This window comes from Aquila chrysaetos, chromosome 10, assembly GCF_900496995.4.
Source record: "Aquila chrysaetos chrysaetos chromosome 10, bAquChr1.4, whole genome shotgun sequence".
In the NCBI taxonomy this organism is placed as follows: domain Eukaryota; kingdom Metazoa; phylum Chordata; class Aves; order Accipitriformes; family Accipitridae; genus Aquila; species Aquila chrysaetos.
In genome coordinates this window covers 461,839-486,357 of record NC_044013.1, presented here as the reverse complement: position 1 = coordinate 486,357, position 24,519 = coordinate 461,839, and the positions used below count along the sequence as shown (strand labels likewise).

Genomic DNA, 24,519 nt, shown 5'->3' with positions numbered 1-24,519 from the left:
GTACCCCCTGCTGTTGAAATTGCTTTTGCATTACTTCAGACAATTAAGGGAACATTTTTTAGTCCATAGCTATATTTTAGCAAGATGTTAATTGGGGGTGGGTGGGGGTTGGGGAGGGGTGCTACCTAGACAGGAAAAGCAAATCCATGGAGGTAACATGAATGATGCCTAATGTGCAGGTCTGAACTAATACAACTGAGTTTCAGACTGTTGAGGCACGTATTTTTAACCACATCAAACTGTAAAAGGTTAGAGAATTACTAAAAATTCCTTTCTATTTGAAGAAACAACTGAGAAAATGGCTTGCAGAAGTAGTATAATCTAGCCTGCTGCTGCTGTGTCACAGCTGAAACACCAGAAGTCCTTCTGGCACTACCTTAACTGAACGTAGGGAGATAGACTGCCTGGACCAGATTCCTCAGGTCCCCTCCCCGGCAGACAGCCAGGTCCGAGTGGTCACTACTCAGTCCCAGTTGTTGGCAGATCGACACAGTGGAGCCAACAGCCAGACAGAAAGGGGATGTCCCTGCTGCTGAACCAGAGCCCACCTCCTCTTCCACAGGAGGTACACCAGGCACTTCTCTTCCTCCGTCTCTGATAAGAGAGGAGAACAGGTATTCCCAAGTATAGAGAGGCTCCATTCCAGTCCCAGAGACTATGACAGACAACTAGCTTAGCACGTTTAAACATTCAAACTCTGTCTCGATTGGCAAAAAATGCCTCCATGTCTATAAAGAAGTCCTACAACACTTACCATATTTATTTCCTTTAAAAGCTCACAGTCATCAATATTCATAACACGCTCCGATGTTACAGTTTCTAACAACAGTTTTCACGCAAGAGAAATATGATCTAAATTTAAAGGATGAGAATTTATTCAGTCCTCTGAATACTTGAAACTTCAAGTTGTTCCTTTGAAAGGGAAGTCTAAATCACATCCAAAGTCTCACCTCATATGCAAAAAAGTATCCTCCCACTGCCATTAATCAGGACAAGCATATGCCAGATACAAACTTTATTCTAGAGACCTCTGGTTTACTAGAAACCAAGCCCATGAAAGCTGGCAAATTTTCAACTATACAGATAAATGCCTTTTAGTTTAAATAATGATACCGGCTTTGGAAGTGCTGGGTATTAGCTTGGTATACAGAGGCTGCTGAACAGATGCCTTTTTTACAGCTACTACCTTTGAAGGAGGAATAGTAACATCATTGTTCATGACACAGCTGAAGCTACATTTCCATGTTCAAACTACTGACCAACATCAGCAAGTAAAAGTCAAAAGAGGAAGAATACATGAAGAATACCAGGCTTTCTCCGCCCCTGCCAAGGTGGAAAAAAAAAAAAAAATTTCACACTAGACCACCTCAGACAGTTCTCTCTCTCAATATCACTGACTACTGTTTTCATTAACTCTGAGAACAGGAATGATCCAGAAGATTAATAAGGCCTAAGCACCTGTCTTTGAAGAACATGACAATAACAGGTCAGAAAAACCTGTGCTCAATACCTCAGAGGAAAACCAGAGCAAAGCAGAACCACCTATTTATTATTACCTAGACAGCAGCAAGCCAACATGGATGGCCTTTTTAGAAGCTCAGACAAAAATTCCTTCCAAGAAAAATTAACAGGCCTCATATGGAAAGAACACAGAAGATCTGGTCATGTTATAAAATTAGTAGAGCTTTTAATGCCATCTTGCATGACATTTTTGTAAGTAAGAACACGGCCAATACAAAGCGGGTCCACCATTGATAACTACTCTGCACACGTGGCTCTCCAATGGTTCAGTGGAAGAGTGGAAGGATGCATCAAACAGAGCTCTCCAGGGGTCTCCTCCGAGTGTGTTATAGGATACTTTAATCCATGACTTGGACAGTGGAGTACAGACTATCTTTACACCTGCAAATGATCTGCAAGCACTCTGGACAGCAGGAATAGAATTCAGGAAGATCTTGCCCAATTGGAGCAATGGTCTGAAATAAAAAGGATGCAGTTCAATAAGGATGAGCATGAAGTATTATGCTCTGGTAGCAATAATCAGCTGCACAAGCACAAAACATGGAGCGAGTAGCTGACTGCCATTCCACAGAAGAGAATCTAAACAGAAGTTAAAAAATAAAAATCTTGCAAAGGCATCAAACTTGCAATACTCCTCTTACACAGGATGTACACATACTAACTGAGGTCTTGTTTTATTTGGCCTTTCTAAGCCCTTAACTTAGATTTTATGGCCAGTTTTGGATACCAACTCTCCAGAAGGACGTAAGCCTACCAAAGTCCAGATAAGACCACTAGAAGACATGTCATATTCCCATTTTTTTTCCAATAATCAGAATCACTAAGTAGGAAAATTAAGCATTTAAAAGAGATGACAGAGACAGTTACAGGCTTCACACAGTTTAAAGTATCTGCAAAGGAGAAAACTTGTTTGCAAACCTGTTAGGTATAAGCACAGCACAAACACTACAGGGTTTAAATGCAGCAAAGAAAGTCTAAGCTAGATGTCAGAATTGTCTTCCACAAAAATGGCAAGGAACAGAAAAGACTTCTTACAGAAGTGGTGGGATTCCCATATTTGTCATTCTAGAAGCGATCAAGCTGTTATTGCTCCAAAAGATTTCAGGCCCTTAAGTCTACAGATCAGCCCATAGGCCACCTTTCACAATTCTTTGAGAATTTAGGATGTTGCTAGCAAGAACTTTAAAGCAGAAGTTCTGCCTTTGAACAGGACCAAATCCTGTAGGAACCAAATTTAACTATGAAATAGAAAAGAAAGAAGTAAAGAAAGAGGCTAGTTTTTACTTTGAAATTAAACTGCTTTTCTGTTCAACTGTAAAGTTCATGTCTTTTTTTGGTGGAAAGTGAAATGACCATTCTAAAACAAAATTATTCTTAACTGCAGACAAAGCTCATACTGAAGCACCAAGTTTAAAATTAGAAAGTATCAGTAAAACATCCATTATTCTTGTGTTCCTAGTCTTAGAAGTAAGGTCATTAATCACACAGTGATGCATAAATAGGACTGGGAATTCAACAGCAAGGTTCTAGCTTCCTATCCATTGCACAGAAAGCTATAGGAGCCTGATAATATGCCTGTAAATAAAACTGTGTTCTTCAGCCACATTTATCAAAGAGATGCTAGTATGTTACTTTGTACATTTACATTATTTCTACACGGCCAAAACTGAACTAAACACATTGAGAAAGAAGAGACTTAAAAATAGACTAAAGATGAAGTCAGCAAACAAAAGTATTTAGCCCTTATGCAATGTCAGAATTATTATTTAACAATCAAGAGACCTGATGGTGAGCACACAGTCTGAGCTTACTTAAGAGAACTATCAGCATATACAGATGTGTTTTTATTATGGTGATCAATAAGGAATCAAGGCATCAAAAAAGAAAAAAAGGGAAGGTAGAGCCATCAACTGCCCAAATTGATGTGCACTAAAGGACAACAAATTAATCCTTCCTTCATTTCTAAAGTTTATAAAAGATTGGATGTATTATTACCCAGCAGCATTTCAAACCCAAGTTAGTTTTTAGTTATATGTCTTACTGATCACCAACAAAAGGCTGTGTTTAACTAGCTATGACCTGCAATAAAGATTGATTACAGTTGGTCTCCAAATTAAAACACCTGGCATGGTTTATTTAGGTTCTGAACCAGGGGTTTTGCGATCACTTGATCATAGCTTATCAGGAAACACCCAGTAAAGTTTATGGCATTTTGAGATTATGTTTACACTAGTAACAGAATTCCTCCTCCGTTGCTCTTCTTTTAAAAGACATTTCACTTTTTTATTTATATCGCCTTCTATTTAAAGCAACTGCAACTTTGAATCAGCTTTACTTCATAAGACTTCACCTACAAAACAGAGTACCTGGAGTACAAAACTTTGCAGGAGAGAATTGACAAAGACTAAGCATGGGGAAGTCAATGTGGAATTATGGGGAAAAAAAAAAATCTCAAGATTAAAGCTCTTAAGTTTTGTGTTTAATTACATACTCTGTTCACGTAGTTCCCTAAAGCCATTATACTTGAAACACATACCCTGAAAAACCAGCAAGAATTAGATGTTATGTTCAATTTTAGGTGCATTCTAGATACAGATGACAGGAAAGGCTGACTCAATTAACAGCCTGCACGACAGTTTTTGGGACAGCTGCCCTCAACCACCATGATAGACTTTAAAAGGGGTTCACATGCTACTTCTAAATGAAAACACTGTTAACAGTGGAGAGAAAGCATACTGCATGGATCTGATCTCCACTGGAAAATCAAGAGATACACAGATTTAAGTGCTAAAAATCACCAAACTAGCACATGCTTAACAGTAGTTTTGTAATTGAATTAAAGAAGGAGATGAAAGACAGTGCCAGCAGCACCAGCACTCAGTTTCAGCTGTTTTCAGACAAACAACACACTCCCTCCCAACACTTTCAGAAATGATGAAAATCACCTTCAGGTAACTTTACTGAGAGAACTAAAGCAGCACACATGACCTGGAATAAGACAGGAAAGTCTGACATCAACAGATCCATTTCAACTAGCTGCATCTCAGACTCCTGATGTTTGGATTTCAAGTATCAGAGAAGAAAGAACTGGACTTTGCTACCAGAGTTGCATCCTCCTTTCCATTGGAAAGATCAGAGCAGTAGCCCTTACTTCCTTTGCCTTGCTTTCAAAAGAAGATTTTGGAAAATAATCTTCTGCACTCACTAGAAGTCTCTAAGTAAAAGTGAAGGACAGATGACTGTCTCAAGCGCACAGGGTAAGAAAGTCCAGCAGAGGCATTTCACTGATCATTTGCTTGCTCTGTTGAGATGCTAGCATGAGCTTTCCTCTGTTCTGGGGGCTTGGCTCTCTTAAAAAAGACACCGGTAACATTTTTCAGTCCCTATGAATGCTAGGGAAAAAAATAAAACCACGTTTACAAAAACTGGTAATGAGAATGCAGCATGGAGAGAGCAGGTTATATCAACATTAATAATGGTCACACCAGAGGGATGTAGCGAATAATCTGAGTATTTAGTGAGCAACAGTTGGAAGCTTCTCAAATGTTCCAGCCCACCCTGAACAAAGAGCAGGCACTAGTATCACCACATGCCCTCCCTCTCCTGAGGACAATCACCATTCTCCTCAGTTATACAAGAGAGACACCAACAATTTCTCGTCTAGTCCCAGCACTGAATAGTTGCAGAAAACACTTTTATACGTGACTCACCATTGCATTTTAAAACATACTCAAAGCCTTGAACAGTCTTGTACTAAATTAGAGCAGATGCACTATACCATTTCACATCTTTACTGAACTGACAGACCTGAGGTGATACTGATTTGTGAGACAAAAGGTGATCTCACTTCTCTTCTACACTTTATTATTATCTGATAAAATAGCAGCAAGTTTTCTCCTGCCTGCAAAGGATTTGACTATTGACTATGAAAATCTCGTCTAAAAAAACAAGAAGCATTTTGACACTGTTAAATTCAAACTCACTTAACAGGTTACAATAATTTAGTATCAACAAGTCTTCTGCAAATACAAAGTTTCTAGCTGTAAAATCAGGATAGTTTCTTCTACTATATACTCCAGAGAACAGCTAGTACAGAACACTCTTTAACACAGGTGTTTCATAAAGATTTGCTTTACCAAAGCTAACCAGCCTACTTGTTTCAGGTGAAGCTGCACCTAGTTATTCACTTAAGTCTACCAAATTTTGCTACTAGTAATTCAAAGCCTGCTCTCATTAACATCACTTTGTAGTTTCTGCCTTTCAAGTCTCCGGTAGACACTAAATCAGTAGAGCATAGGAACATGAAAAATGAGACAACATTTCCCTTGATCTTATTATATTCTTTCAAAGTCCAAGTTTCTATAAAGAAAGATTTAAAGTTTAAGTATACTGGCGAAAATTAATGAGGCCAGTAGGACATCGCGCTTCCAGTTCACAGAGCCTTGGCTCAATAAAACAGTGGCACCTTGCCTAAGTAACAGCAGTCAGTAATAGTTTTATTAATTAAAATAAAATTACCTGTGTTAGGTAATAATCATTCAGTATTTCTGAAGGAGCTTTGCTGAAGAGTTCGAATAGTAAATTCTGATATGACTATTTGATACTAATCATGGAAAGAACAATGCAAGTGCTCATCTTCTAAATATCTTCTTACTTCTTTCTCATTTCAACAGCTGCAACTCAAAACTCTAGGGTCCAAGTCTCTTGGGTCCTAGAAACTGGTCCCCAAACCTCAGAAGTCCTGTATAGTAGACAATCCTGTAATCGTAACAGCTTTAAGGTCATTCAGGACTCGCTGATGATCTTTTCCATCCTCTACACCCCATCTTCCCACTTTCCAAAGCCAGACTCGGTACACTCTTAGTTCACTCCTGACTAGTACTTCTGTTTCACCCAGGTCACCAATGCTCTTGTGCTCCTCCTCCCTGCAGACAGCTTCATCACAGATAGACTTATTAAAACACTGCGTGCTAATAAAGCAAGGCTGTTCTGCGAAGGCTGTCATGGTTGTCAGTCAGGCTGAATTACAGACTATGTAAGGAATAATCTGAGAGATTCTGTTCTCAAATCAAAACACATAACAAGTGTTAGATTTCTCATACTAATGACTTGTCTCCTCACTGGGTAAAGCTAACCTTCAGTTCTTGTAGGGAGGATAAAAGACAATGTAGTTCACGTAATGCACAGCTTAGCTTCAAGAAAAAAACCACAGTAGTTCACATCTTCAGAGAGAAACAACTATAGATTAGAAGTTGATAAACTTAATGGCAATGCAGAAAGTCTTTGCTTGACCCAGTCAGGGATTCACTGGATGAAAGGAGGTAGTAAAAAACAACATAAATTCTGTATTTCTGAATTAAAAAGATCCACATTTGCTAATATTGCATTATACAAACAAATATCTGGAAGAGGTGTCAAAACTCTTAAAAATACTGACTCGGCTGGTAAAGAAAAAGGCATTTATTAATATGTATGAACATGTTATTGTAGAGTATTAGGCTCCTACTGCCTGCTCTGCCCACAAAGCTAAATTTCCTCAAACCTATTGATGAAAGGGAAAGCTGCTTGTGATTATTGGTGAAAGTAGCCTTGCATAGTGGAACAGCTGGCTTGAGTATTCATCTTCAAAGAAAACAGCCCAAAAATGAGAAATTTTTTTTTCCACTAAGTTGCAGTACAGCAGTTTCAGATATTTCAGTTATCTATAAATACAAGTGGTTCCTGTTTTTTTGGCAACAAACTATGTCAATAATTAGGGGGAAAAAACAAGTGGATAAAACAGATTTAAGCAGACTTCATCAAATCCTACCTGTCCTTACTTATGTGACATTGACCAATAAAGCCTCTATTAGCAAACATTTTAAATTAAATACTTAGCTTTTTTAAAAGATATTAGAACCTAGACCATGTACGGCATAGTTTATTAGAGTATATTATAAATGTATTTGTCTGCCTTTCTGCACCATTTACAAATTCTTTACAACTCTTCCAAGTTTCACGCCAGTCTGCACTCAGCTGAAGTTCTAACTAAAGCACTGTCAGTATAAGAGCTTACCACTTGGCTTAAAGAAACAGTATTTTTAAAAAGGCATTTGTAGGGTTGGTCAAGGTATTTATGGTCCTTGCACACACCAAACAGTGTTCTACATAGGAAACATTCCCAGAAATTGTCATCTACAGCCCTACAAAAATAGCTGAGATAATCTGACAGAGAAGCAAGTAGGGCTTTTTTAACCCTCATTTTTGATCACCCCATCATCCTCCAATAAACCAGACAAGTTAAACTTGCTCTAGATGGACACAAAATCTTCAGAAACTTCACTGAAACCAGTATCTCATTTCTTATCCATTCTACACTTCTCCATTGCCACCTCACATACATACCACACTCATCCCCTCCCAGAAATAAAAGTCAGGACTATGCTGCTGCTGCAAAGAAGGTGAATGATATCCTGGGCTGCATTAGGCAAAGCACTGCCAGCAGGTCGAGGGAGGTTATCCTTCCCCTCTGCTCAGCACTGGTGAGGCCGCACCTGGAGTGCTGTGTCCAGTGCTGGCCTCCCAGTACAAGAGAGACATGGGCATACTGGAGGGAGTCAACAAAGGGCCACAAGGATGATGAAGGGACAAGAAAGCCTCTCTCCTATGAGGAGAGGCTGAGAGAGCTGGGGCTGTTCAGCCTGGGGAAGAAAAGGCTCAGGGGGATCTCATCAATGGATGTAAACACCTGCCAGGAGGGTGCAAAGAGCACAGAGCCAGGCTCTTCCCAGTGGTGCCCAGCGACAGGACCAGAGGCGATGGGCACACGCTGGTACACAGGAGGTTCCCTCTGAACATCAGGAAACACTTTTTCACTGTGAGGGGGACCGAGCCCTGGCACAGGCTGCCCGGGGAGGTGGTGGAGTCTCCATCCTTGGAGGTATTCAAAAGCCACCTGGACATGGTCCTGGGCAACCAGCTCTGGGTGACCCTGCTTGAACAGGGGGGGTTGGACCCGATGACCTCCAGAGATCCCTTCTAACCTCAACCAGTCTGCGATTCTGAGACTGGGTCTGCTATTGACATAGATCCCTATTTCAGTTTGTAATCTTTAACGAGTACTAGACAAACATGCCAGTTGTCATTGTGATAGCTGACACCTCTCTATAGTACTAATTAATATTTCTGCCTTCTCTCTGCACTATTAAAAGCATTCAAGCAAGCTGTCATGATAGAAATGCATTACTCATAGCTTCAAAAGGAAAATAGATATATACAAAAAAACTCTTGAAATAATTTTATTTTGCAAGACAAAAAAATTGAGAAGCATCCAGCTATCCTTCATGTGGCTGAGTAACTCACCTGCCCTGCATGAGTAAAAATAGATTACCTCATAATGCAAAGAATTTACTAACACTCAATACACATTTGTATTTAAAAAGCATGAAGTTTAAAGACAGAGGAATTTTCAAGAGGAGGAATGAAGATACAACCTTACACTGCACTTCAAGTGACCTTTTATGTCTGGAGAACCTTCTCAGAAGACAGTAGCTTTAGCAGTTAATATAAATACTTCTATCTTTACACTTTGTCAAATGTAGGAATAAAAGCAGACACCTGTGGCTGACAATCTAGATTTACCTACCAGAACTAAACCAGTTGTACTTTCGCAGGAGGAGTCTCTCAGAAGTTTCTTATGGAATCTTTGCCAACACAAAGAGAGCACAAACAAGGTTTGCATCTTCCATGAGCAACAGAAGCTGCTGATCACCAGCTTTAAAACTGAAAAATTAATATATAGCTTCAACATGCAACAGGCCAATACTCAAATACCCCGTAGAGTAACAAGGAACAATTCCTTTTTACTATAGTGTCACCTGAAGTCATAAAAGATAATCAGTACCTCCTGTAAAAATGCACAGCCCGAGAGAAATTTCAGCTCTTCAGTAGTTTGATAGCAGTTTGGTAGTCCTGCCTGATCAAAAACCCTAAATACTTGAATATTCAGCTTTTAACAAGAAGCTTAAAAAACTTCCATGAAACATATGCTGTTATTTCTACCATACAAGACAGCATTCAGAAATAAGCTGACTATGGAACACTTGCACTCTTCTGTAGGGGAGCAGAAAAAAATTAACCCACAGCAGCTGAGCAGAATACTTAGGAGCACAAGGTACAGAGAACCATTTATGCCAGAGCTGGTACACCACAGCCTTTAAAACAAATTGAACTGTTTCAATTTGTGAATTTCTTTCACATATCTTCCCCCTTTCCTCCTTTTAATAACTATCTCATCTGAAACACTTATAGCTCATAAATTTTTAAGAATGTATTGACTCCTCGTTAATGAAGGCATTTGAATGTTTAAACTGGGAAACAGCACTCTCAAATGAGCAACGACATTTTTCTGTTTAGATATCCTGTAACACTCAAAAACTGAATGCATAGCAGGATAGATTTTCCATAACCTAGGAACTGGTGTGGTGCTGGCGTTACCTTATGTAATTTTTGTTATAGAAAGTACAGCAAAAAGTGAACACAACTAATTGGAGTTTTGTTTGCATTAACCATCATTTGATATCACTAACTGTAATGTTCACCTCAGAAGTCCCATCTCAACTGTTTTTACCAAACGCTGTAGTTCTGGCCATCGAACTGAAGGCACTCGTGACTCTGGAGCATGTCTGTCCCTGTTTCATTCTCACCTGCTTCTACAAACACTCGTAAACACAATCCTTCAGGAGGAGAGCTGAAAAGATTCAAGTCTGCAGCTGCAGTAGAACTCAAATCTCTAGTAAGTTTATAAGCAAAGTGAAGAAAGGGACAGTATTCAATAATAACGCAATTCAAGTATTGCTTACTGGTACGTATTTGCAGAATACTTTCTTTTTTCTTTAGGAGTACAATAAAACATGCATCTAGGGCAATACATAAGGAAACCCTTATCAAAGTTGCATTAATGCCCATGCCCAGTTTTGTCCTTATATTATGAACATGGTCTCAAGAGCTCAGTTTTATCAACAGTTAGTACACTACACAAATACATGATTTAGCTGAGCTGAGAGATATATGCTGTGAAGAGGTCTGCACAATCAGGTTTTCAACAGTTTAGCTGCTGTCGTTGACAGTTCACAATTGCAGCCATTCATTAGCGTTCCTGGAATACAGCCTGCACAGTCCAAGCTGGTCAGCTATCTCTGAAAAATGATCTATACTCTGCTCCTTTTCCAACATGCCTGGTAATATTTTGCCCCAAAAGTCTGCCAAACTTGTAGGAGGTTTGAACAAGCTTTCTCAGTAACATTCTTTTAACAGAGGCAACATATTTCTTTCCCCCCCAAGAGCCAAAAAAAAGTTAAGACAGCTGGAATATTATGCTTGTCAACTACAAATTTGTGTATACATGGGCATAAAGGTGAGTAGAGAAACTGACATACACTGATCCTGAAATCCTCTCAGGTACTCTAACTGCCCTCCATCCAAAACAATTAGTACTGCTGCTAAAGTCCAGCAAAAGAAGAGTCAGGGCAATTTTGAGATCTAGTTCTACTTGTGTTTTTATAGTATTTGTCAGACTCCAAATTCGAAGTGGATTGCAATGTTCACATCTGCCTCAATAAGAGTACTATATTCTCCATCCTTGAATACCGTTGCAGTTTATTCTACTTATAGCCACATTTAGAGAGGGAAAGGATATAAAACTACATTATGCTGTAGATCTTTCATAACTACCACAGAACATATTTCTCTTTAAGAGCTTAGCAAATTAGACACATCAACTGAAAAAAACAGCTTTGCTTTTTAAAGGTGTGACATGCCAAAGGCTTTTTTTTTTTTTTTTTTTTAATTCTTTTGGACCACCTACCTCCCCTCTCTTCCCCCTCAGATAAGATTTCTTCATTTATTTATTCTTCCATTATTCATCAGGTCAATGCAAGAAAGCACAGCTTTGTCTAGACTACTGTAAAAGTGTATTGGACTATCAGGACAGGAAATTAAAGGTTTTCAGACAAGGACTTGCAAAAAAGTCAGTTCTACATCTACAGATACATAAGTTCCATATATCTGTCTATATATCAGGCTATATAACCTTACACCTCCACCTCTATCTTAGACATAGTTTGATTTAAAACAGCAGATCATAAGATAGGAATAATACAAAGAACTTTCTTCAGAAAGATGGGAACTGACCAGCTTTTTGCAGCACACCTCTCTGTCTCATACTTAGTGTATTTCTCACATTCTGTTTTCAAAGAATTCCCATCCTAAACTATTTTACCTTTAAAACAGTTCCTCTTCGTATTCATAATGGTGAATGACTTACTAGATAAATCCAGGATATTTAGAGCTATACAGTATTCCTTGACAAATAACTATTTTAGAAGATGACTATAGGAGAATGATCTACACAAGTTTGTCAAGCTTCAAGTATGTACAAATACTTAAATATAATTGAAGGTGTCAGAAGAAATGTAGATACCTGCCTGCACATTGACCCTCCCCCTTCCTGGGTATGTTACATATTAATATAAAAGAGAAAAATGCTTTCCACAAATTTCTAGCTCTTATGATCACAAAGTAAACTCTCTAAACAAAACCAAGCATTAACTTCCTGAACCTGCAGGCAGCCTGAAACAGTGACTCATGATGTGTGAACTCCCTTTGTGCCCTATTAGTTTTACCAGAGGGTCAACCCTCAGCCTACTAATGACACTTGAAGGTCTTCATTAACTATTTCACCACTGATTTCAGTAGATAAAGCAGCTGGGCATAAGCCCATGGGACCAGTGGCACAATTTAAATGGCTGGAAAGAGAAAAAAAGCAGGAGCAAGAAGAGAACAGCAGACAAGCAGGAGACAGTTTTATAATAAAGCCTCCTCAGTGAGTAAAGCAAACAAAAATAAAGTAGTAAAACAGCTTTAACAAGCTGCTAGGTTTTTTATTTTCTCCTTTCTCTGTCTGAAACCAGTGGAAGGCAGGCTACTGTTTGAGGGGAGCAAAGAATAAACTTAGATCTACTAGCTCGGTATGCATCTCCTACTTTGTATGAAGTCTAGGCCTGTTCAAAGTAAGCTTTTACTGCTTCTCAGTATCACTACTAAAGAAAGCTATTCCAAGCCAGGAGAGACTCTCATGTACCATATAGCTCCTTGCTTAGTGTACCACTTCAGCAAAGGACAAGGTTTTATTATCCAGTGCAGAAGCGGACATCCAAGAAGTACACATTTCTCTTCAGATAACCACAAGTTAGTTTCTCTATTGAACATCATAATGTGGCACATCAAAAAGAGCGCTTGGCATTTAGAGTCCATTCCTATTTCTTACTCGTAGTTCTCATAGTCAAGTTTCTGAAAAAGTTTCTTTAGAAACGAACACATGAAGCAATGCTGCAAGGTGGCTCAAGTTCAAAGACAAAACTACAAAAATAACTTTAAAAATCACTGTTCAGGGTAAGAGGATCAAGAACTGCCTCACTAGTGTGCAATGCAAAGTTAGCAGCCTACAGGTTTGAAGAAGAAGGACAAGTTTTTCCTTATCATTATATAAAGTGATTAATCTGTCACAGATAATCATGTCTGTTACTACAATTTATATAAATATTAAGTATTAGAAGCTACGCAAAACGAAAGCAAAACACATTCCTTTCTGACTCCTTAATCATCAGAATGATTAAAAACAAGACAAATCATCTTCTGATAATATACTGAGCTATGAAAAAAAAACCTACCAGCTTGAAATCTAACCTTATTTGCACAAAGAAGAGTTTGTCAGCTGGGTCAGCAAGCCTCTTAAGGTAGGCTAGAAACTGCTAGAAACTTTTAACTGTTTAACTTTTTCTTTTAAGTCCTTTACTGCTTTAATCAGAACTAGCACAATTCTCCAAAACACGGCTTTTGCTTGGATAAAGGCATTAGCAGAGTTACTATCTCAAACGCAGCTCCTGTGAGCACAAGGCCTGCATTACTTACTGCAGACTTAACTCTCCAAACGCTAATTTATCTTTGAGGTACCTTCTCCATCCACTGCACCCTAACCCCCCACACACAGCTGCTTTACTAAAAGGCACTCCAAGCAACACCAACTGTGGTATCTTAAAGTCTGATACTCTCCCAAGGTGAGGGAAGTCTTACAGGATAATTCAGCACATCAGACCTTCTCTCCTAATGGTGTTACTCCAATTTTTAAAAATACAAATACATATAACCCCCATGTATTTCATTCCTCCAAATTGCAGTAATCCCAACAGTAAACATTAATTACACTAATTCAATTCTCAAACACTGCTCTCCCTGAAAGTCTTCTTTCAAAAAAGTCAATTAAGAAGAGATTCGGTCATCACACTACCCTTCAGAGCAGTCTGATAAGTCTATGGGAATAGAAGTCACATACACGCTTCCTCTCTCAGGTCCTCTGATGAGTCTGCTCATACTACACACCTTTGTTACAACTAGTAGCTCCAAATTACTTTCCTATAAAGAAAACTCACTGTAAGGTTGTACTTTCCACTGTGTCTACATCTTTGCCCAAGTAAGTGGTGTCCATTTTTTTTCCAATGCAAAGGACCATTACCTGTAGAGCTTTCACTGTGTGAGGGCATAAAAATTCATATCCAGATGCAAGTACTTTCCTTATTAACTGATACCATCAAGTGCAAACATAACACAGATTCTTAATTTTTATCCTGCTGTTATAAGCCTTGAAGTTTTCCAAGATACCTCACCTGATGGCCCTGAGATAGCACTACACTTCTATTTTTAACAACACCGCAATATAGTGGTGTTGATAAATCCATTTTAAGCTGGCTGTCATTTGAGTGCTTTACAATGCATTCAGGGGAGAGAACAGACTTCCTCGCATACTGAGCAATTGGGTGCAGAAGGACAGTTTTCAGTCTTTAATTTGCAAGAAGTCACATTATTTGTGCATTAAGCAGCTTTCAGGCTACTTTCTGACCTGTTTTGTAGGAAAACTAATCAGACTGACAGCCTAAGAACAAGTACAGTTCACTACTTGCCTAAACACTTTGCTATGTTTTTTACCCTTAAAAAAAAAAAAAGGAACCCAGGTAATTTCAGTATGACTTTCTGAAAATATGAACTTACAAAAACCACCTGACAATAACATGAAAGTTGGTTTTTTCCCCTTAAGAAAAGGTATTTTTATGGCATTATAAAATAATTCATACCTGTCTTCATCACCATCAACAGGAATAGATATGCCAAACACAGAGCTGGCAAGACTGTTCATAGGAGTACTCGCAGGTAACTGAAGAGGATTTGCTAGACTGTCTGGAATGGGAGGCTTCACAAGAGGTTTATTTTCAGCTATAAGAGAAAGTGGTGGCTGAGGTAGGGGTTCCGATTTTCTTCTCGTATCATCAATCTGGCCTACTAAGGATTGAGCTTGAGTCTGAAACTGTCCGAGGTTTGACTGTGGCAGATTCGCAGGTACATTAGGCGAGCCTTGCATTAACGAGTGTCCGACATGCTGTGGCTGGACAACGCCGGTACTTCTGCTGACAGAAGTGTGGCTAGTCAGCTGGGACTGGACTAACGTAACAGGGACATTTGGCATAGTAACAGAAGTGGTGGTAGACACACTAGGCACACTTGTACCGGGCACAACCGCAGGCACGTTCTGAACTCCAGAGACCACAGCATGGGGAGCACCAGGCATTCCGGACACTTGACTGCTTCCACCCATTTGATGCTGAGTCACAGATTTCTGTTGCACAACCCCTGTATGTCCAATGCCTTGCTGCACCACACCTCCTGGTTGCGGAACGGCAGTCTGACTAGCTTGTGTCTGGCCACTCTGCATTAATCCTGATCCCTGTCCGACTGCTTCACCAGGCTGCGCTGACACCCCCATCACTGGCGCTCCCACAGGTGAGGGATTTTGGCCAGTCACCTGGCCCACGGGAAGGCTGGAAGCCACAGTACTTGGAACAGAGCCCGTAGCCTGTTGAATAGCTCCTTGAGACTGCATAATTGTCATGTGCTGCATGTATTCGGTCTGACCAGAAGGTTGCGTCGGCAGTAGATGCACTGGTGGAATCTGGGACTGAGAATAAGCAAATTGTTGAGGCTGAGTCACTGGTATGTTTGCCTGCTGCACCTGCTGCTGTGCCACAGGAATGCTTGGCTGCCCTATTGTCACATTTGGAGGTGCCATGCCTTTCCCGTTGGGTCCAGCCTGTGCAACACCCTGCGTATTTACCTGTGGCTGCGATTGCTGTGGCACCATCATTTGCTGATTTGCTACTGAAGCCCCAGAAAACATAGGCTGAGCAGTACTTTGAGGCATGGCCCCACCTATGGGTTGCTGCGGCTGCTGTTGTTGCCCAATGACAAAATTAGGTTGCTGTAGAGAGGACTGGTTCATTTTCTCTGTCTGGAACAGCTGTGACACAGCAGTCAGGGAACTGTCAGCTATAGAATCGGGGCCATGGGCCGATGCTGGCACAGCCGAGACCACGACAGAACCTCCTGTAGCACCAAGGCCACTGTCCCTCTCTTGAGCAGCCTGCTCGAAGGTGCTGCTGTGCCTAATGCAATCTCCAGTCCTGCCCAGGACACCACCACCATCCGAGTCCCGGTCATAATACTCCATACACGTCCATCGTCCTCGCCTGTAGGGCTCCCCTGTACCATGATCCAGCTTGATCACCCTGAAGCGCGAGCTGCACGCAGCAGCCACTGTCTGAGACATCGTCCCAGGAGCGACAGATGCAGCAGGCCCTGTGGAGGGCAAGGGGGTCTGAGCACTGCTACCTCCTGCCACGGCAGTGCCAGGGGCAGCAGCTGGCAGGGGCACAGCGGAGCTCTTGGGCACGGCCCCCCCATTAGGGGCCACAGCTGGCAGAACCGCAGCTACCCCACCAGCAGCCACAGCCAGCTGCCCGTCCAAAAGGAGGTTGGGAGAGACGCTGCCAGGAGTTTCGGCCTCGCCCACGTTGTTGAGAGTCTCCTCGGAGGAGCTCCGCTCGCAGACGTCCTCGGGGCCATAGTCGGTGGCTCGGGAAACATCAAAGATTTCAGAAGACACGTCCTCGGTGCGGGACTCATCTGGGTCGTCCAGGCTCTCGGTGTCCTCGGTGATGCTGCTGGCCACCTGAGCCGTGGTCACGCTGGTGATCTGGAAGCAGCTCTTCTTCTTGGCCGGCATCTTGGACATGTTGCCTCCGCGGGGAGGGGCTCCGCCAGCCGGGGCGAGGCGAGCGCGGTGCCGGGGCGGGCTGTCACGGCGTGCCGGCCGGGCCCCCGGCGCTACCGCACATCCTCCGGCTGCTTCCTGCGGCGGGCGGGCGGGCCGCGGCGCTCCCGCTGGCGGGCAACGGGCTGCGCGGGGGGCGGCGGGGCTCCTCCTCTTCCTCCCCGTCCGCAGCCCTCCTCCCGCGGCCGGGACGCGGGCCGCCTCCTCCTCCTCCTCCCCGCCGCAGCCCCCGCTCCGAGCGCGGCGGGACCGGCCGAGCGCCCCGCGGCTTCCTGCCGGCCTCGGTGCGGCGCGGGCCCCGGGCGGGCTCGGCGGCCGCAGAAGCGGGCCCGCGGCCCGGCCCGGCCCACGCGAGGGGCCCCGCGGCGGCCGGGCGAGGCCCAGGCGGCCCCGTCTCTCCCGCCGCTTCCCGACCCCCCCCCCCCCCCCCCCCGGCCCTGTCTCCGCGCTCTACCTGGAGACCAGCGCCAGGCGCATCCTGCTCGGAACCAGCCCGCGGGCGAGCCCCACGGGCAACACGCACCCCCCACCCCCTCCCGGGGCGGGGGGCCGGCGCGGCGGCTGCGGCGGCGAGGAAGAGGAGGAGAGGCGGCCCTTTCGCTGGGCGGGAGCGGGCGGCCCCGCTGCGCTGCGCCGGCCCCGGGAGCGCGGGCTCCGACTGCGGCTCCCCTCGCCCAAGATGGGGCTCAACTTCTGCGCTGCACCCTGGGAAGAGGCAGCGGCCACGCCCCCCTCTCCGACGCCGCGGCGTGGTGACGTCACGCTCGGACGGAGCTTGGCGGGGCGGGGAGGGGCGAGCGGAGCGTTGCGGTGGCCCTTTTGGAATGTGCCAACGCCCGCTAACACCCCCCACTCCTCCCCCGCCCCGCCCGGCTTGGTCCTTCCCGGCCGCGCGCGGGCCGGCGTCGGCCGTTGGGCGCGCAGCCCCGGCCTGAGGAGAGCGGGCGTCCCGTCACGCTCCTGAGGGGACGCGCGCTCTCCTCAGGCCGTGGCTGCCCTTGGAGCCTGACGAGGGAGGCATTCCTCCCGTCGAACGGCAGTTGCCCCAACACAATGGGAAGTTACTTCAGAAACTCACTCCTCTAATCATTAAAACCGTCGTGTTTTCCAGCCTGAACTGATTTACGGCCGATTTCTAGTCAGGGTTCTGTGGTCATGAAGGTAACCAAAATTCCGAGTTACTTCTCGTGTTTCCCATGGTCATTCTCACAGCCCGGCTCTGGACGATTTGCAGTTTGGATCAATCCTTCTCACAGACAAGTGAGCAGAACTGCACATGCAGGCGTGCCGATGAGGCACTGCTGGTATCGCATCATAGATCGGGTTTTTCGCTGTGTCTGCTTCCACTGTGTTTCCTGCTAGATCCTCTTTTGTTGGGTTTGCTTCCACAGTTACGTCATACTGGTGGTTCATAGCCAAACCGTAAGGAGCCTACCTTTGGTGTCCAGGTGCTCACCTCTCATAAGTCCCTGCTACAATATGTAAATCAACCTTTTATTATATCTTGTTTCTGTTATTCTGGCCACCGATGTCATTAGCGTTTTCCTGTGTGATCATCTGGTCCCGGTTTGAAGTGTCACACCTTGCAACCGTACCATTAACCCATCCTGGCTTTTTGTGTAAGGTCACAAAGTGCTTTAAAGACCAGTTCTAAAATACGGAAGATCCCCACTACTAGCTTCCCTTCAGTTCAACTGTTCCCTGTAAAAGCAACAGTTCAGCCAAGTTCTGATTTATTTTGCAATATTGCATGCTAATCCAGCTCTTCTGTATCTGTTTTCAGTAATATTTTCCAATACACTATCATACCAAATACTTCTCTAGCTTCAACAGAGATTAAATGTAATGCATTAACAATGTAAGAACTCACTTACATTAGAAAAGAGTTTTGACTTAATCTGGCATGAGCCACCTTGGTAAATTTATCCATGAAAATCAGGCATGCCAATTACATGAGTCTTTGGCAAATGCCTTTCCACTCCCCACCCCCTGCCCCCCGCAACTTTAATTTGAAGTTCTTATCAACTTTGCTAGCGCCAATTCCAGAAAACTTCTGCAAGAGGTGTTTGAGTAAGTGCCCGTTCATGTCATTAGCGTCTTCCATTAATCAGGTATTTCAAACAGTTAGAGCCTCCATCATCCTTGAACTTTCTGTCTTCATTATCCTGTCACACCTTCTCATTTCTTCTCAGGGAGGAAAGAATTCTCATGATCACCCAAGTTTCCATTTCTTTGAGCATTGCCATCTTTTTCACCAGCCTGGTGAAGGTGCTCTGGTATAATTCAGTGGGAATCTGGTAGTGTTGTTTGACCAAATGTAGAAGATAACCAATGGGGTTTTCTCCGTTAGCCTCAGGTCAATGCCCCACAGTTTTAAGTCCTGCCAAGTAAGAAACCCCAGCTTTTCTGGGTATACTCTGAGTAGAGGACTGTCCCTTCATCTGTCACCATACGCACTGGGTAGTGTCTTTCGATTCCTGAATCTCAGGTTATACCCCGTTTGTTCTGCTTTTGGTAAAGCATTCTGTTCTGTGGTGCCTTGTGAATTCTCCTTATGTGTGTCACATCCTTGGTTTCTGTGTCTGTGTGCATATAGCGTGCCAAGACTTGCTTTTCTTCTCATCTTCCTTGGCATTTCATCTTCTGCCTGCTTCTTTTTACATTAGTATGAACCTTATTTTTGATTCTGTTTCTCTTTGTACTACCTCATCCATTATTATTTCCTGTCCTCATATTCTTCAAAGTCTGCCTTCTAGAGTTTCCTCATTCTGCATACGTTAGGAGACGATGAACTCTCTGTGTGGCATCCTTTTTCCTCCTTAATGATTTTCAATTCCCATCTGAATTCCCTTTGTAATTCTTGGATTTCCTCCTGGTATACAGGGGTTTTCACTCCTGATATGACATGAGTTCTGCCAGGCAATGCTTTCTGGAGCAGCTTCTACCATGTACCCACTGGAGGATAAAGCATATTCTTTATCTTCTCTTTACTGCCATCTTTTAGCCCTCTAATCGAATCTACATTCTTAGAATTCGTCTTTTCTCTCCAACCTTGACTTTGAAGAGTTTGAATAAAGACGATCCCCCAAACTTCCCAACGAATTCCCTCCAGCATGCAGTCCTTTGTTTCTTGCACCCTGTTCACTGCATGATTTCAAATACAGAAATGTCAGGGAGGAAATGTAATGTACACAGTACAAGATCTCTAAAAATGAGTAATATCATCTTAATACCAAATCGCAATGTTAAAACTTTGTATTTCAATCCAAGAAATGCCTTATGTCCATGAGAAAGTGTATTTTTGGCATGGGGTGTGAGATGTTAGACCTTAAACCTGCCATTAGGCCAGGAACTATTACTCCTTGTTCTGCAAGTCAACCAAGTATAATTTGATAAAAGAATGGAACTCTGTATTTGAGCAGAGAGGGCAATGCTGCTTTGGCAAGTTAAGTTTCATCTTAACAGGCAACATGTGGATGTGTCTGGGAGTTTTTAAATTAGTCACAACAACGGTGGATTAAATAGCCAAGGGAAAGTCATATGGCTGAAGATGTATAATAATGCGACATATTATACAGCACTATTGTTTCTACCACAGATACCAATGAGGTCAGCAGGAGTTCTGGGTTTTTTTTTCAGGTTAGTATGAAAGCTGTAGGGAGGTGAAGCACCTGGGATTGTGTGTGGCGTAGATCTTCGATAAATGACAATGATAATCTTTGGAGAAAATTTCACAAGGCAAGGAACAGCTACCTACAGGAAATAGTAAAGACTTGAGATAACTTTTGTATATGGATTCTTAAAAATGTCTTAATTTTCAAACAAGAAGCATTTGGGCATATTAATCCAATACATTCAGGACAACATATGATAAAACCATTTGGGATAGGAATACATTTTAAAAATACTGTCTCCACATAGATAAATAATAGGCATATCAGTGGAAAGGTGCAGGATGCCAGAAAATAAGAGTGAGTCAATCCAACAAATACTTCTCAGTCAATAAGGCATTCTGTGGAGGACTATTTATCATGAGCAAAGGTGGCACAATCTCCCCCAAACTGTAATATTTAACATTTTCTTTGCTTTAAAATAGTACATTTTAAATATACAATGATATGATGTAGTTGTGAAGACTCTTGTCGATCGACTATTGAATTTGTGTGTGGTATTTCATCTCAGTAAAACGTGAAATCAAAAAAGTCTCCCTCAAGAAGTGACATATTAAACACATGCAAGGGAGCCTTAAATACAGAGGCAAAAGTTACTCTACTAGACCTACCCCTATAAGTGATCTTTCAAAATTATTATAGGAAGGAGACTGATACATAATTAGTGGGATGAAGTTCTTTCCCATCATATAGGTATGCAGACCCATAACAGATAGGATAACACTTTTTTCAACATTGAACAGCTACCAGTAGGCTGTTGAACAGCAGGCTGCTAAGCTGTAAGAACAGATGTTTTTCCTGACAGTGCAGTAAACCAAAAGTAAAAGTTATTTTCTCCTCATTTTCATGCAACTAATACATTACTTTAGTGTATGAAAATATGTGTTAGTAGGGTAGAGTGGTCTTCTAATTTAAATAGGTCTGAAATTTAAAATAGCAAAGGTTCTATTTTAGAATCCATTGATTTGTCACTGTTGTTGTTCAGAATAAATTAACATTTGAAATTATAAAATTCTAAATCCCAGATTGAAACAGTCATTTACTAAACCCTCCATTCATGAACTGTGTATATATGAATATTTGAACGTAACCCAAAATGTAATGAGGAATGGGCTATTTGGCTGCCATTTAGCAAAGGAGAAAGGGAAATTAATAAAAGGTAAAATAGGGAAAGGATGAAGAACAAGAATGAACAAGATAAACTGATTCAGTAACAAACCAGAAAAGTTTCTGAAAAGTCAAGTATAATAATTGCTACAGCCCATGGCCAAGTTAGCCAAGATATACACAAATAATCCACACAATAGCCTTGGCAACATTACACTGATAATGTTTTTGCAAGGTTGAATTAGTGCTGAACAATATTCTAGTATGTTGGGTACAAACATACTGAAATTTTTGTTTAAGTGTCAAGCATGTATATATTCCTTTTTTGCCTTCAAGAAAAACATCTGCCACAGTTATTTAAAAGAAATTCTCACATGACTCCTGTTGGTGTTTCTGTCAGTGTCAACTGTATGGGACTCTCGTGGCTTCTGTATGTGCGCGTGTTCCTGTTTTTTCAAGATCTGGCAAGGACAGATTTAGCAGGCAGTGGTGAGGGCAGCAGACTCCTTTTCAGTGCTCCTATGTCGTGTGACAGAGTTTTGTGTAATTCTTCCACTCCTTCTCCATCACCTTCTACCATTACACATTTCACTAGGAGCATGCCTTGACGCAGTTTCAGTAGCAATGAGAGGTATTAGCAGCTTTCCGCACTTGTAGTTCTGCTGTTTGGGGACTGCAGGTGAATTTACATATCTTGGCATTTAAGGATCATGCACCACTCGTGCAAAAGAGGTGTTATCTTTCACAAAATCTCTCAGCCTCAGAGACTGAGAGAGCAGAAATGATATCACAGATGACAGAAGACCAAAAAAGAAGCTCCTCTAGAGTGTAAGCTCTAAAGACTCAAACACTGACCGCATGTATGTATCCAGTGAAAAATGGTATTAAAATGTTCTCTTTGCTTGTTTATATGATTTTAAATAGGCAAAAGATGGTTCTTTCCACTGATCATAGCTTAAATCTGTGTATCATTCAGAAAGTCATAAAAGCTGCACATTAAAAACCCTAAACACTTACAGAGCCTACACAGGCACACACATCTTCTAAATTACCACAAATGATCTCAAACCAGACTGAGATGCAATGGTAATTTGAATTTCAAGTCCTTTTGAATTTCAGGCTGCAAGACATTGACTGCAAGACCTGGAAGACAAATTCCAGCTTACAGACTGCTGGAGGGAAGAAGGGAGTAGAAAAGGGCAAATGAGTTATTTGAATGTCTAAGTAGGATTTTTGCATTTATAAAGGCCACTAACTATCAAGAGAACCAGCAAATAGTAGCTGCAGCATTTAGCTCTAGGCTCTTCTTAAAGTCTCATGTGACAAAAAGCATGGAAATTTCCTCTTTCCCTGACCCTAACAAAATTGCTCTTTTTTGTCTTTGCAGTGTTCATTGTGTTCTATATGGAAAATAATAGGCACTAAATCCAACAACTAATGAAAAAAAATTAATATGACCAACAACTAAGAATGAATAGAAACTGGTACACACAGGGAAACATATTTAAAGTGCAAATAGAAATTAATAAATGTTATGAAATCTCATCATTTGTTGTTAGCCTGATCTGGCCCCTTCCAAGTCAACGGTAAAACCCATTAAATGTCAGTGGGAGCTGTGTTTCGCTTAACTGAGATACATTAAAATGTAAGATGAACAATCGTACAGATCAACGGACAGGTCTTTAGCATAATAGGGTCTTCTTCATGATGGGTACCTTTACTTTTTCCATACTATCTCATGCTGCACCTGATTGTGCTGTTTGACCAGGACCAGTCCGAGACAGGACTTTTCCTCTATTCAGCATAACATGTCAAAGACCATTGTGCACACCTAAGGAATTATATAAATAATTTAGGGAAATTATAGCATTATATGGAACAATTGCCTAAAGACTGCTGTTTCACATGCTGAGTCTGAGTTTGTCTGTTAATAGACTAGTTATTGTCAATTACTTCTGGGCTGTATAAGCCCCTGCGTGGTTTTTATCTGTTTGATCTGGCTGTTCTCATTTACATAGTTGTTCTCTGCCTCACTCTGCTGTATTTTGAATCATTTGTGGTTTAGAGGTGGAAAGAAGAGAAGCATAAGTCAAATCTGAGCTGCAAATCCAGTTTGGGATTGTAGTATGTTCCTGATGCTAAAAAAATGTATGTATTTTGAAGGTCATTATAAGGCAACCACCATGTGTTGGCACTAGCAATGATTTATCGCTGCAGGAACAACACTTTTAGGAAAGGCATAGAGCAGACCTGGGTTTGGTCCATAGTTTAAAAGCCAGGAAGTAAATCCTGGCTTTAGGATAAATAAGTCAGGTTGGTCTGTCTTTTCTTTCCCAGTTTGAACATGAAACAGTTTGTAAACTGTCGATATTTAGTTATTACACTGCAATGCAATGAAATTTAAAGACACAAAATTTCTTCAATTTGATATATAAATAGATTACAGCATTTTCAGCATTCCAGTCTCATGATCAAGTGGAATCCAGATCAGGTTTCATTTAACCTAGTTAAAAGAACAATGCGAATGGTTTCAGGTATCTTGCATGGAGTTCAGCAGCATATTCTTTCATATATTTCAAACTCATATGGAGTAAAGACTAATATCAATAGTGGAGGAAATCCACATCCCTTCGATAGACTTTGTATGTCAAATATTTCTGTTTGGCATGAGTGTATTTTAATGGGACATTTCTATAATTCATTGCTGGATTTCCTGGAATCTCTGTTGCTCTTTTTCTTGAATAATTCTTCTTTGAACAGTAAGTAATCACTTTACTTTGTGTATAAACAACTATTTTGGTTTTTTTTTCCCAGCTATATCAGCTATCTCAGTGTTAAAAGCATGAATAATGGCAGGGCATTTGGTTTTTTAATTAACACTGGATGTTGTCTAAGCAAAAAGGGAATGTACACAAATTTCAGATAGCTAGTCAGATACTTTAAGTAACCTGTGGCACCACTTGATTTATACTTACAGATCAGTTTGCAGTACTGAGTTCCTAAAGTGTAGGTCCTTATGTAATA

The 24,519-nt window shown here is 41.8% G+C and overlaps 1 protein-coding gene and 1 long non-coding RNA gene across 11 annotated transcripts in view; both read right to left on the bottom strand.

Annotated features, from left to right (window-relative positions):
• TSC22D2 (TSC22 domain family member 2) overlaps positions 1 to 16,995 on the bottom strand; it is a 30,876-nt gene extending 13,881 nt beyond the window's left edge. For 3 of the 9 annotated variants that reach the window (XR_005933386.1, XM_041126749.1, XM_041126747.1), the window contains exons 1-2: positions 14,688 to 16,994; positions 13,989 to 14,085 (exon numbers count right to left, since the gene is read on the bottom strand). Coding sequence is in view for 6 of the 9 variants with exons in the window: in XM_041126749.1 (XP_040982683.1) it covers positions 13,989 to 14,085; positions 14,688 to 16,678 (2,088 nt within the window). In the remaining 3 variants the exon portion in view is untranslated. Of the gene's footprint in view, positions 1 to 1,762; positions 1,977 to 13,988; positions 14,086 to 14,687 lie in introns of all 9 variants that reach the window. The other 6 variants (XR_003925432.2, XR_003925433.2, XM_041126746.1 and 3 more) reach the window with 5 other exon arrangements.
• A 1,438-nt stretch (positions 16,996 to 18,433) lies between these two features.
• Positions 18,434 to 24,519, bottom strand: part of LOC115347299 — a 51,616-nt gene continuing 45,530 nt past the window's right edge. Inside the window, exon 4 of one of the 2 annotated variants that reach the window (XR_003925439.1) lies at positions 18,434 to 19,861. This is a non-coding gene — a long non-coding RNA (uncharacterized LOC115347299). Of the gene's footprint in view, positions 19,862 to 21,608; positions 21,619 to 24,519 lie in introns of those variants that run through there. The other variant, XR_003925443.1, reaches the window with a different exon arrangement.